The sequence below is a fragment of the Bombina bombina genome, chromosome 1, assembly GCF_027579735.1.
Source record: "Bombina bombina isolate aBomBom1 chromosome 1, aBomBom1.pri, whole genome shotgun sequence".
NCBI lineage: Eukaryota > Metazoa > Chordata > Amphibia > Anura > Bombinatoridae > Bombina > Bombina bombina.
The window spans coordinates 567,526,660-567,540,445 of record NC_069499.1 but is presented as its reverse complement, the minus strand read 5'-3'; the positions used below and the strand labels follow the sequence as shown (position 1 = coordinate 567,540,445).

At 37.3% G+C, this 13,786-nt stretch overlaps 1 protein-coding gene across 1 annotated transcript in view; it reads right to left on the bottom strand.

Moving 5' to 3' along the window:
* Window positions 1–13,786, bottom strand: part of UNC80 (unc-80 homolog, NALCN channel complex subunit) — a 353,943-nt gene that overhangs the window by 186,981 nt on the left and 153,176 nt on the right. The window contains exons 32-33 of the mRNA XM_053713382.1: window positions 10,686–10,793; window positions 9,527–9,665 (exon numbers count right to left, since the gene is read on the bottom strand). Coding sequence (XP_053569357.1) covers window positions 9,527–9,665; window positions 10,686–10,793 — 247 coding nt within the window. The remainder of the gene's footprint in view (window positions 1–9,526; window positions 9,666–10,685; window positions 10,794–13,786) is intronic.

Below are 13,786 nucleotides of genomic sequence, written 5' to 3'. Positions count from 1 at the left end.
TATCTAAAGTACAAAAAATAAAAAATAACTAAGTTACAAAAAATAAAAAAATATTTACAAACATAAGAAAAATATTACAACAATTTTAAACTAATTACACCTACTCTAAGCCCCATAATAAAATAATAAAGACCCCCAAAATAACAAAATGCCCTACCCTATTCTAAATTACTACATTTCAAAGCTCTTTTACCGTACCAGCCCTGAACAGGGCCCTTTGCGGGGCATGCCCCAAGAAATTCAGCTCTTTTGCCTGTAAAAAAAAACATACAATACCCCCCCCAACATTACAACCCACCACCCACATACCCCTAATCTAACCCAAACCCCCCTTAAATAAACCTAAGACTAAGCCCCTGAAGATCTTCCTACCTTGTCTTCACCCTACCAGGTTCACCGATCTGTCCTGAAGAGCTCCTCCGATGTCCTGATCCATGATCCGGCTGAAGTCTTCATCCAAGCGGGAGCTGAAGAGGTCCATGATCCGGATGAAGTCTTCATCCAAGCGGGAGCTGAAGAGGTCCATGATCCGGATGAAGTATTCTATCAACTGCATCTTCAATCTTCTTTCTTCCGGATCCATCTTGCAGACCTCCGACGCGGAACATCCTCTTCTCCCGACGCCTACTAGCCGAATGACGGTTCCTTTAAGGGACGTCATCCAAGATGGCGTCCCTCGAATTCCGATTGGCTGATAGGATTCTATCAGCCAATCAGAATTAAGGTAGGAATATTCTGATTGGCTGATGGAATCAGCCAATCAGAATCAAGATCAATCCGATTGGCTGATCCAATCAGCCAATCAGATTGAGCTCGCATTCTATTGGCTGATCGGAACAGCCAATAGAATGCAAGCTCAATCTGATTGTCTGATCGAATCAGCCAATCGGATTGAACTTGATTCTGATTGGCTGATTCCATCAGCCAATCAGAATATTCCTACCTTAATTCCGATTGGCTGATAGAATCCTATCAGCCAATCGGAATTCGAGGGACGCCATCTTGGATGACGTCCCTTAAAGGAACCGTCATTCGGCTAGTAGGCGTCGGGAGAAGAGGATGTTCCGCGTCAGAGGTCTGCAAGATGGATCCGGAAGAAAGAAGATTGAAGATGCCGTTGATAGAAGACTTCATCCGGATCATGGACCTCTTCAGCTCCCGCTTGGATGAAGACTTCATCCGGATCATGGACCTCTTCAGCTCCCGCTTGGATGAAGACTTCAGCCGGATCATGGACCTCTTCAGCCCCCCGCTTGGGCTTGGATCAGGACATCGGAGGAGCTCTTCAGGACGGATCGGTGAACCTGGTAGGGTGAAGACAAGGTAGGAAGATCTTCAGGGGCTTAGTGTTAGGTTTATTTAAGGGGGGTTTGGGTTAGATTAGGGGTATGTGGGTAGTGGGTTGTAATGTTGGGGGGGGGGTATTGTATGTTTTTTTTTTACAGGCAAAAGAGCTGAATTTCTTGGGGCATGCCCCGCAAAGGGCCCTGTTCAGGGCTGGTAAGGTAAAAGAGCTTTGAAATGTAGTAATTTAGAATAGGGTAGGGCATTTTGTTATTTTGGGGGTCTTTGTTATTTTATTAGGGGGCTTAGAGTAGGTGTAATTAGTTTAAAATTGTTGTAATATTTTTCTTATGTTTGTAAATATTTTTTTATTTTTTGTAACTTAGTTCTTTTTTATTTTTTGTACTTTAGATAGTTTATTTCATTGTAGTTATCTGTAGGTATTGTATTTAATTTATTTATTGATAGTGTAGTGGTAGGTTTAATTGTAGATAATTATAGGTATTTTATTTCATTAATTTATTGATAGTGTAGTGTTAGGTTTAATTGTAACTTAGGTTAGGATTTATTTTACAGGTAATTTTGTTATTATTTTAACTCGGTAACTATTAAATAGTTCTTAACTATTTAATAGCTATTGTACCTGGTTAAAATAATTACAAAGTTGCCTGTAAAATAAATATTAATCCTAAAATAGCTACAATGTAATTATAATTTATATTGTAGCTATATTAGGGTTTATTTTACAAGTAAGTATTTAGCTTTAAATATGAATAATTTATTTAATAAGAGTTAAAGGGACACTGTACCCAAAAATGTTCTTTCGTTATTCAGATTGAGCATGAAATTTTAAGCAACTCTAAGCTTTTTTTTGGTTTCAGTACTCTGGACAGCACTTTTTTTTATTGGTGGATGAATTTACTCACCAATCAGCAAGGACAACCCAAGTTGTTCCCCAAAAATGGGCCGGTATTTAAACTCACATTCTTGCATTTCAAATAAAGAAACCAAGAGAATGAAGACAATTTGATAATAGGAGTAAATTAGAAAGTTGCTTAAAATTTCATGCTCAATCTGAATCACGAAAGAACATTTTTGGGTACAGTGTCCCTTTAATTAATTTCGTTAGATTAAAATTATATTTAACTTAGGGGGGTGTTAGTGTTAGGGTTAGACTTAGCTTTAGGGGTTAATACATTTATTATAGTAGCGGTGAGCTCCGGTCGGCAGATTAGGGGTTGATAAGTGTAAGGTTAGGGGTGTTTAGACTCGGGGTACATGTTAGAGTGTTAGGTGCAGACGTAGGAAGTGTTTCCCCATAGCAAACAATGGGGCTGCGTTAGGAGCTGAACACGGCTTTTTTGCAGGTGTTAGGTTTTTTTCAGCTCAAACAGCCCCATTGTTTCCTATGGGGGAATCGTGCACGAGCACGTTTTTGAGGCTGGCAGCTTGCGTAAGCAACTTTGGTATCGAGAGTTGAAGCTGCATTAAAAATGCTCTACGCTCCTTTTTTGGAGCCTAACGCAGCCTTTTTGTGGACTCTCAATACCAGAGTTATTTTTATGGTGCGGCCAGAAAAAAGCCGGCGTTAGCTACGCGGGTCGTTACCGACAAAACTCTAAATCTAGGCCTTAGTTTTTAACATAAATTTACACGCCACGCATTTTTTGCATGGAAAGTTTCCCACTAGTTTCTGTCTTGATAACCAGTTTGTTTGTGGAGTTACATACTTGCTCTGCACAAGTTTGTCTCTTAAATTGGGGGCTCTTTTTGCCGTTAATTATGGAAAGTGCCCAACCTCTTTGGCCACACTTTCATCATTAAGCAAAATTTTCCAGTTGTTATTGAGAATACGTTTGATTCCATTCCAGTGACAGTTATACCTAGTCACTAATCTGATGGAACCTATATTCTCTTTTTCCTTCGGGTAAAGGAGGGATTCTCTATCAGTTTTTCTTGCCATAGTGTAGGCATCTTTCAAGATTAGCTTGGGGTATCCTCTCGCCCTGAACCTTTCTGTCATACAAGCTGCGTGTTTGTCAAATTTTATGCCTGGCGAACAGTTTCGTCGAAGGTGTAAAAATTGTCCTTTAGGAATCCCTTTTACTAAATGGTATGGATGATGGCTTTGTGCTAGTAATATACTATTCGTAGCAGTATCCTTACGGTAGTTTTCTCTTTTCAGAGTATCTTGTTCAACTAGTATATCAAGATCAAGAAAGGACAGACCTGTTTTACTAGAATTGACTGTTAGAACAATATTTCTAGTATTATCATTAAGTTCGTCAACAAACTTTTTCAGCTCATTTTGTGAGCCTTCCCATATGACAAAAACGTTGTCCACATAGCGAAGCCATAAATGGACTTTCATTGAACTGAGCTTTTTGATAAACTTCTTCCATCTCCCAGGCTCCTAGGTGTAAGCAAGCATAGGTGGGGGCACAAGTAGCCCCCATAGCTGTCCCTCTAACTTGTTTATAAGTCTTATTATCAAAAGAGAACAGATTATTCTCTAGGACTATTCTCAATAGGTCGATTACAAAGTCAGTATGCATACTGTATGAATGGCCCCTTGAGTCTAAGAAATGTTTAGCTGCTTGTATCCCTACATGGTGAGGAATAGAGGAATACAGTCCCTCTATATCTAGTGTAACCAATAGGGCCTCTTTGGGTATGGATAAGCTATCAATTTTTCTCAAAAAATCTGCAGTATCAAGGACGTATGACGGCAGGGTACACAGAAACAGTTTCAAAAAGTAATCTATGTAATTGCCAAGATTTTCTGTCAAACTGCCTATCCCAGAAATAATGGGACGCCCTGGGGGATTGTTTTAGTTCTTGTGAACTTTCGGTATGCAGTAAAAAACTGGCATAACTGGATGTTGATTAAATAGATACTTAAACTCAGTATTGGAGATTATACCATCCCTTTTTGCATCATTTAGTTTCCTAAAGATCAGAGACTGTATATCAAGTGATGGATCGTGTATTAAACACAAATACTGGTCTCTATTTAACAACTGCCTTTTTACCTCTAGCACATAGCTAGTTTGGTCCCACAGGACTACATTTCCCCCCTTATCAGCAGATTTTATCACTATGTTGTCTGCTGTTGTGAGTTCGTTTAGTGCCTTCCTTTCTGATCTGGTGAGATTATCACTGACTATACCATTCAAAGGGAAATTACAAATTTCCTTTTCAACTTGCTTTACGAAGATATTTACTACAGGTACAGTGGATAATTGTGGCATTAAAGTGGATCTCGGTCTTAGACCGGAGACAGTCTTAATCTGAGAAGTGGGGGCGCTATTTGTGAGTTGTTGACTGGACTCCACGGTTCCAGATTGTAAAAGATCCTCAAGATCTTGCAAAGCTGATCTGTCTTCTTTGTCTAGGCTTAAATCATCAATAGTGTTTTTACCTTTCCCTTTAAACATCTGTGATAGGACAATTCTTCTGGCAAAGATATGTAGGTCTTTAAGAAATTCGAATTTGTCTAACCCATTTGTGGGACAAAATGATAGAACCTTTTTGAGAACACTGATGTGTGCCTGGTTAAGACGAAAAGACAGATTGATAATTTGCAAGTCTTGATCCGGACTGTTTTGAAGCCCCTCCTTCCCCTGTATCTCTGCGTACGTCCTCTCTGACCCCTCTCCTGGCTGAAATCCTGTTGTTGATTCTGCCTGGATGGATACCTCCTTCCTCCAGAATTTAAATTCCCTCCTCCTGTATCTTTTTCTACCTCCTCTTCTCCTATTGTGCCAGCGAATTTCGCTGCCTGCCCGTTTTTTGAAATGTGTGTATCCACTTCAACATCAGAGCTATCTGTACCTGAATCATATGTTCCTTTACTGGTTTGATATGTGTATACGCAGTTCTTACGATAATCTTCATTATCCCTGGCTAACTTTCTGCTTTTACGTAGTTTTATATCTGTTTGTAGTCTTGCCAATTGTTCCTGTATTTCACCATTGAGTTTACCAAAATTGGGATTATTTTCAAAAGTGTTCACTACTCCTAGTGCTTCTTCAGCTAGTTGTTTAGTTTTATCCAACCTCCCTTTATTCCTAGTTACCATTTTTTTCATTAAAGTTATTGAGCATTCTGAGAGACTTAGGTTCCAATCTTCCATGAAGATATCCCCTCCATCATCTTCTCTCAGATTTGTGCCCGGATCTAATCTTAATCTGAGGCCTCTAGGTACAATGTTATTTTTGATATAATTTTCTAGACTTGCAGTTTCAGCTCGTAATTTTACTTGCTTAACCAAGAGTTTTTTATACTCCTTGAACGCAGAAAAAACATTTAAAGGGACAGTAAACCTAAAAAATAATGTTATATAATTCTGCACATAGTGCAGAATTATATAAAAATTATTTTACAGCTATAGTTATAAAACCCTTTTTTCCCTTTTAATATTTAAAAAACATACCGCTTTTACAGACCCGCTCTCTGCTCTCTGCTGAGCGGGTCTGTTTTTTTTAGTCAGCGCATCGGACCAGCTGTATAGTCACAGCCCGGCCCGACCGCGCCATAAGACTAAGTGCAGCTCGCTTCTGCTCTGTCTGACAGCAGGAGCAAGCTTCACTTATTGCTATGGTGCGGTCGGGCCGGGCTGTGACTATACAGCTGGCCCGATGCGCTGACTAAAAAAAACAGACCCGCTCAGCAGAGAGCGGGTCTGTAAAAGCGGTATGTTTTTTAAATATTAAAAGGGAAAAAAGGGTTTTATAACTATAGCAGTAAAATAATGTTATATAATTCTGCACTATGTGCAGAATTATATAACATTATTTTTTAGGTTTACTGTCCCTTTAAGGGATTAGCCTCTGCTTTACTGCCATCAGTAGTGCTGGGCACAGACAAGGAGGCTAACAAATCAGCCTCCCAGGTTTCATCAGAAAGAACGAAAGCCATACTGTCAATTATACAAAGCCAATCAGCAAACAGCGACATGCGTGAACCAGTAAAACCTCCCCAAAAAATTGGACCAATCAAATTACAGCAGCATCATTCACTAAGAATACCAAGATAAGGGATAACCCAAGTCAAATGGTAACAGTACATTTAAAAAGAAAAAAATTTTGAATGGAAAAATTGCTATTTTTAGTGTTGCTATTAGTGCTCTAATTATCAAAGCACTATATACCCACTCTTAAAAATTCTATATGAATGGAAATTAGACAACCGGTGCAGACCTATTAAATAGTTTATCATATATAATGAAAGAGAGAGAGAAGAGATTTATAATATAACCTCTTGAAAGACTGGGGATTCAGCACTCTTTTAATTAAGTAATTGAAGCAACACAATTTTTAGTTTAGAAAGAAGGTGTTTAATTCACGCACCTCGCCGGGTGTCGATATATATATATATATATATATATATATATATATACCGATTGCCATTGGCTCAACCATGTGTTCAGTTAGAAACCAGCAGTGCATTGCTGCTCCTTCAACAAATTATATCAAGAGATTGAAGCAAATTTGAAAATAGAAGTAAACTGAAGTAAACTGGGAGTTTTTTGTAACAATGTATAGTTTTGCTTATTTTTTTAATAACATTGTGCTGGTTTTCAGACTCCTAACCAAGCCCCAAAGTGTCAGATGTATACATGCATTTGCAGACCACTGCTGGCTCCTGTTTGTCTAATATGTCTTTTAATATGAAGGGAGGAGGGGGGGGGATCTGCACCCAGCCCCTTTCACTGGGTGTTCCAGCTAATCTCATCAACAGAGCTAAACTTGGAGCTTCTAAGTAAGTTTTAAAAGGTTTTAAACTGGATTTTCAGATCAGTATCTGTGCATATTCTTCTTTATAGTAGTGTCTATTACATGCTGTTATATGACATTGTGTACACTGTCCCTTTAAGTAGATGAAAACATTTAAAAGCATATTTATGCAATATTCATATTTAATAAAGGTTTTAACTATGTATTTAGTGTAAATATTTCCCATTCCAATGTTCTGCACATAGGGGAATATGTTCTAAGTATTTTTAAATAGATATACCAATATATATACAGGGAGTGCAGAATTATTAGGCAAGTTGTATTTTTGAGGATTAATTTTATTATTGAACAACAACCATGTTCTCAATGAACCCAAAAAACTCATTAATATCAAAGCTGAATAGTTTTGGAAGTAATTTTTAGTTTGTTTTTAGTTATAGCTATTTTAGGGGGATATCTGTGTGTGCAGGTGACTATTACTGTGCATAATTATTAGGCAACTTAACAAAAAACAAACATATACCCATTTCAATTATTTATTTTTACCAGTGAAACCAATATAACATCTCAACATTCACAAATATACATTTCTGACATTCAAAAACAAAACAAAAACAAATCAGTGACCAATATAGCCACCTTTCTTTGCAAGGACACTCAAAAGCCTGTCATCCATGGATTCTGTCAGTGTTTTGATCTGTTCACTATCAACATTGCGTGCAGCAGCAACCACAGCCTCCCAGACACTGTTCAGAGAGGTGTACTGTTTTCCCTCCTTGTAAATCTCACATTTGATGATGGACCACAGGTTCTCAATGGGGTTCAGATCAGGTGAACAAGGAGGCCATGTCATTAGATTTTCTTCTTTTATACACTTTCTTGCCAGCAACGCTGTGGAGTACTTGGACGCATGTGATGGAGCATTGTCCTGCATGAAAATCATGTTTTTCTTGAAGGATGCAGACTTCTTCCTGTACCACTGCTTGAAGAAGGTGTCTTCCAGAAACTGGCAGTAGGACTGGGAGTTGAGCTTGACTCCATCCTCAACCCGAAAAGGCCCCACAAGCTCATCTTTGATGATACCAGCCCAAACCAGTACTCCACCTCCACCTTGCTGGCGTCTGAGTCCGACTGGAGCTCTCTGCCCTTTACCAATCCAGCCACGGCCCATCCATCCAGCCCATCAAGACTCACTCTCATTTCATCAGTCCATAAAACCTTAGAAAAATCAGTCTTGAGATATTTCTTGGCCCAGTCTTGACGTTTCAGCTTGTGTGTCTTGTTCAGTGGTGGTCGTCTTTCAGCCTTTCTTACCTTGGCCATGTCTCTGAGTATTGCACACCTTGTGCTTTTGGGCACTCCAGTGATGTTGCAGCTCTGAAATATGGCCAAACTGGTGGCAAGTGGCATCTTGGCAGCTGCACGCTTGACTTTTCTCAGTTCATGGGCAGTTATTTTGCGCCTTGGTTTTTCCACACGCTTCTTGCGACCCTGTTGACTATTTTGAATGAAACGCTTGATTGTTCGATGATCACGCTTCAGAAGCTTTGCAATTTTAAGAGTGCTGCATCCCTCTGCAAGATATCTCACTATTTTTGACTTTTCTGAGCCTGTCAAGTCCTTCTTTTGACCCATTTTGCCAAAGGAAAGGAAGTTGCCTAATAATTTTGCACACCTGATATAGGGTGTTGATGTCATTAGACCACACCCCTTCTCATTACAGAGATGCACATCACCTAATATGCTTAATTGGTAGTAGGCTTTCGAGCCTATACAGCTTGGAGTAAGACAACATGCATAAAGAGGATGATGTGGTCAAAATACTCATTTGCCTAATAATTCTGCACTCCCTGTATATATATATATTCTGTATATATATCTATACCTATATATAATCATGTGTATATATATAATAAATAAAATAGTATTGAGCCAGTTGTTCGTTCCTGTGTGCTTCTCTCTGTGTATATATATATATATATATATATATATATATATATATATATAATAAAATAGTATTGAGCCAGTTGTTCGTTCCTGCGAGTGTGCTTCTCTCTGTATGTGTGTGTATATATATATATATATATATATATATATATATGGGTATAAATATATTTTTTACCAAAATACTATCAGATATATGTAGAAATATGTAATTATGTATAAATAGAACATTGTCTTCTATGTTAAGAACATTGGAATGTGAAATATTCATAATTTAATGTCGGATTAGCGCACTTGAGAATATGGGATCAGGTTTGTGTGAGTAGGGTTCTAGGTTTTTTCCACTTTTTTTGCTCCATTGACTTCTATGGGCTAATAGGTTATCGCGCGCGGGATATTATAAATTTGGCTTTTTACATGCATCGGGTTCGCTCGAGTGGGAGTATTAAATAGCGATCTACTTGTTATCTGTCCCAGTGTTGGAAAAGTATCCACTGCCATGCTAAAAAAACATGCTATAATGTCTATAAAAAATGCGTAAAATAGCGTAGATGTCCTACCAGCAGCTCCTGCCATGTGCTCGTCCACACTAAGCAGCAATTCCCACGCAGCTGGTTGGATATCCCCATACATGTCTTCTGTTAATATCGGGGCTGCTTTGATAAGCAAAGATAGTGGAGCAGGGGAAAGGGTCATAACCTACATGGCAGACAGACAAGTGGTTAAACGTTTGTTAAATACAAAGAAAAATAATTAAAACAAATAATTTAATGGCGGAATTTAAAACGAATCCTCGTCTTAAGCTGATATACGTTTGTGGGCTGGCAGTAGAATGTTACATATTAGAGATGACATCATGAAGCACAGGTGGTATTAATAATTAATGAATCTGTGTCTAGGGTCACCATAATGATAAATTTGGCCATGGATTTTATGGTAAAGTGCATATAAATACGGTCATTATTCCAAAACATATCTTAGCTTTCATTCCTTCTAATTTCTTTATTGTGATTTAACAAATAACCATCATTATCTCAGAGCCATCTGTCAATTGCTAAGGGGAATGCAACTATTATCAGGTGACAAGTAAAATAAGCTTCTTTGCCATCAGTAATAATTATATAAAATCCTGCCAGCTTATACCATAACCTGCTATTACACTGCACCTGTGGTGCTATTCCACCTTTTAGAAACTAAACTATGCCAGTGCTGTCAGCCAGAAAAGATTATGTTTAATTGATTATTGCTACTGGAAAGTCTTAAGATCTTGAAACAAACACACAGCCTGGTTAATATGCTGTTTTATTAGTTAAAGGGACACAAAACCCAAAGTTTTTTCTTTCATGATTCAGATAGAGCATGGAATTTTAAGCAACTTTCTAATTTACTCCTATTATAAAATTGTCTTTGTTCTCTTGCTAAGAAAAATGAATAATAGGAGTAAGCATGCTCTGTCTGAATCATGAAAGAAATAATTTGTGTCTTGTGTCCCTTTAAGTTACTACTGTTTAATTGCACAAACATTAGTATAAGGATTTTCTTGCAATTATCACTGCTGCACATTATTAAAGAATTTTTGTGTGTGGTTAATTAGAGGATCAACTGAATCCATCATAGTCTGGTTTATTAGGAATGTTGGTTCCTATCTGATTATTACATACATTCAGATATTTTTATTTAGCACTATCTGAAAATGAAATATGCTCCAGAGAACCATACCTGGTGCCTGATGTACTTCAGCATACTACTGTCCTTCTTTCCCTCTAAATTAGCTTCTGTAACTCTCTTCTTCAGAGATGGAGTTCGTAAGCAAGATTTGTCAGAGCACTGTAAGAAGAAAATGAAAGTTTACATAAAGTTTAAGTCCTAGGGTACTCAATGTGACTCAAGAATGATTTTAATTGGCTTCCAGCTTTCCCAAATTACATAATGATTGAGCCTAAACCATGGAGAAATGGTTATGTGGTGCTAGAAAGTTCCTTCAAGCTGAGATCCCAGAGTAACCCCCCTATGTATCTAATACTGAAAGATATAAGGAACACACAGCACCCACTGATTCAAGGTAGTATAAAAAACAATTTTAATACCAGCGCAATTAAGCATACATTGCACTTACAAGATAAAAGTTGTCAACAGGCACATAGTGTGGTGGACCATTTCAGAGATTTTCTTGACAGTAATCCCGAGGGCCTTAAAATAAAGGTGATAGATTGGATCCCACTTAAAGTAGAGGGGATTAATCCACTCACTAAACTTAGGAGGAGAGGGACAGTCTGGATCACGGAACTTAAAAGTCTGTATCCAGCTGGGTTAAATATTGACCTAGATTTAGCAGCATTTTCATCATAATAAGCTACCATGGTGGTTAGTCTGTATTATCTTGATAATTATATAAATATAAATATAAAAATAAAATATATTGATTTATGTGTCCACCTTCTGAAAGGTGGAAAGTTTAATTGTGGAAGTAGCATTTTAAAGTCTGTAGATTGAGTGGTAATACATAGTCCTACTAGCAAGCCCACACTAACAAATAATGATAAGGACTACGACAGAAATATTAGCAAATATAGAGTAGGTTGCACCACTTCCTTCTATCAGTAAGATGGTTAGCTGGTTAATACATTAATATCAATTTATCAAATTATATTATTTATTCGTTATCGGAATAAATTTGACCAGCTGTTCTGTCAAATGTTCACGCTATTTGTCATTTCCTATGATTCATTTATAGACTAGATAGTATAATAATTATGTATTGGTTTCTCTATATTCAATTAGCACTGCTATAAGCTATAGTTTAATATAATTTATATACGTTAGATGAAGGCATGCTATTTTATGTATTAAATCGTTTGTATTAAGATGTTTTTAAATTGTTTGTATTAGGATGTTTTTACAATGAAAAATTTTGATTTTTAGGACCTAGGAGTGACATGTGCGGCTATTCTAGCCGGCTCCCCATATGTCACTTCCGTTGCAGGTATTTTAAATGTCAATTCTTCAAGGTGAAGAATATATGCCAAATAATAAAAAGTACCCCTGAAGAAGTTTGCTCGTTATGCAAACGAAACGCGTAGGGTTAATTGAATAGCAGCTCAACGTATATGCAACTGCATTTAGACCTGGATTGGACTGTTCTTTTATGTAAAAGCGTTTGTGTTAAAGACCAAAGGATTTTAAACAGTGTTGCATTTCTAAGGAATACGGCAAAAAACTGCATTGGACTCCTTATTAAGAACACTGGAAATTCACACTCCATATAGAACAAGTATCCAGTCTGGTCAGCTACGGTCTGCCACGGGGGATTCCGTTACCTTTACGATATGCCTGTTGACAACTTTTATCTTGTAAGTGCAATGTATGCTTAATTGCGCTGGTATTAAAATATTTTTTTATACTACCTTGAATCGGTGGGCGCTGTGGTTCCTTATATCTTTTAGCTGCTACGCTTTGTCGGGACCAGGATACCCGGACTACACATTCAGCTGCAACGGATGAAAAGGAAAATATTGTCTGAACTTTGTGTTAAGTATTTGTGTAAACACAATTGGTTGTTTTTCTACCCACATATGCATGAATTTAATGTTTTAAATTTACTGGAAAATTGAAAGTAAATGTATAAGGGTAATAGACATTAAGAGATATTAGATATTAGACTTTACTTCATTGATGATCATTTAGCAAAATGTAATCGTTTACAGCCAATTGATTGTATATCTTCACTTATACTATTTAGTATACCATTTATTTTATATCTTTTATATATTCAATTACTTCTTTATTAATATTTGATTCTGACTATGAGTGCACTGATATTTTATTATTCAAAAATCTATATCTAATACTGAACACAAATGCCCACATGACATGACACATGACTCCTACACACAATTGACAGCTGATATATATATATATACACACACAATACAATATCACAATTTGAGTTCCCACTCAAATACTAAAAATCATGGAAAATCCAAAGTTAAATTCTCCCATCAAAATAAATATAATATTAAGGGCCACGTTATGAGTGGAGCGCGTTTTAGTGTTTTCGCTTGCGCGCTAAATGTGCTAGAAGAAACATTTTTTCCCGCGTCGGGTTGCACTCATGTTACGAGCGTGTCGAGCGGACATGATTTGCTATAGCGAATCATGTCCGCTGCACATCGCTAAATGTGGACAGCAGAAATGCTTGTGCTATGCCTCCCCCTGCACACTGGCAACCAATCGGCTGCTAGCAGGGGCTGTTGATCAACCCGATCGTATCGGATTGGAATAAATTCAATCTGCCACCTTTTAAGTGTCGGAGAGGATAAAGAGCAGTGGTCTTACGACTGCTGCTTCTTAACTTCCATTTCAGGCGAGCCTGAAACGATGTGCCTCCGAAGAAGCATCCGCTGCCTTATAAATGGAGCCTATTGGAGCAAACAATTGGGGGGGGGGGGGAACCAATATGCTACAAGCGCACTATTGCGAATGCATATTCTCAAGTGCGGTAAACCAACATGAAAATATAAATATTTCACATTCCAATGTTCTTCACATAGAAGAATATGTTCTATTTATTCAGAAATGCATATTTCTACATATATCTGATGGTATTTTGGTAAAATATATATTTATACCTAAATATATACATGATTTTATATAGATATATACAGATATATATATAGGAATATCTATTTATAAATACTTAGAACATATTAGGTTTGGTTAATTGCTTCTCTATCTATTTATATTAAAAAGCACAGTTTTTCCAAACTTAATAACTCCCTCTAAAATGTCGGTGCCAACAAACTGCCAGATTAATAAAATTG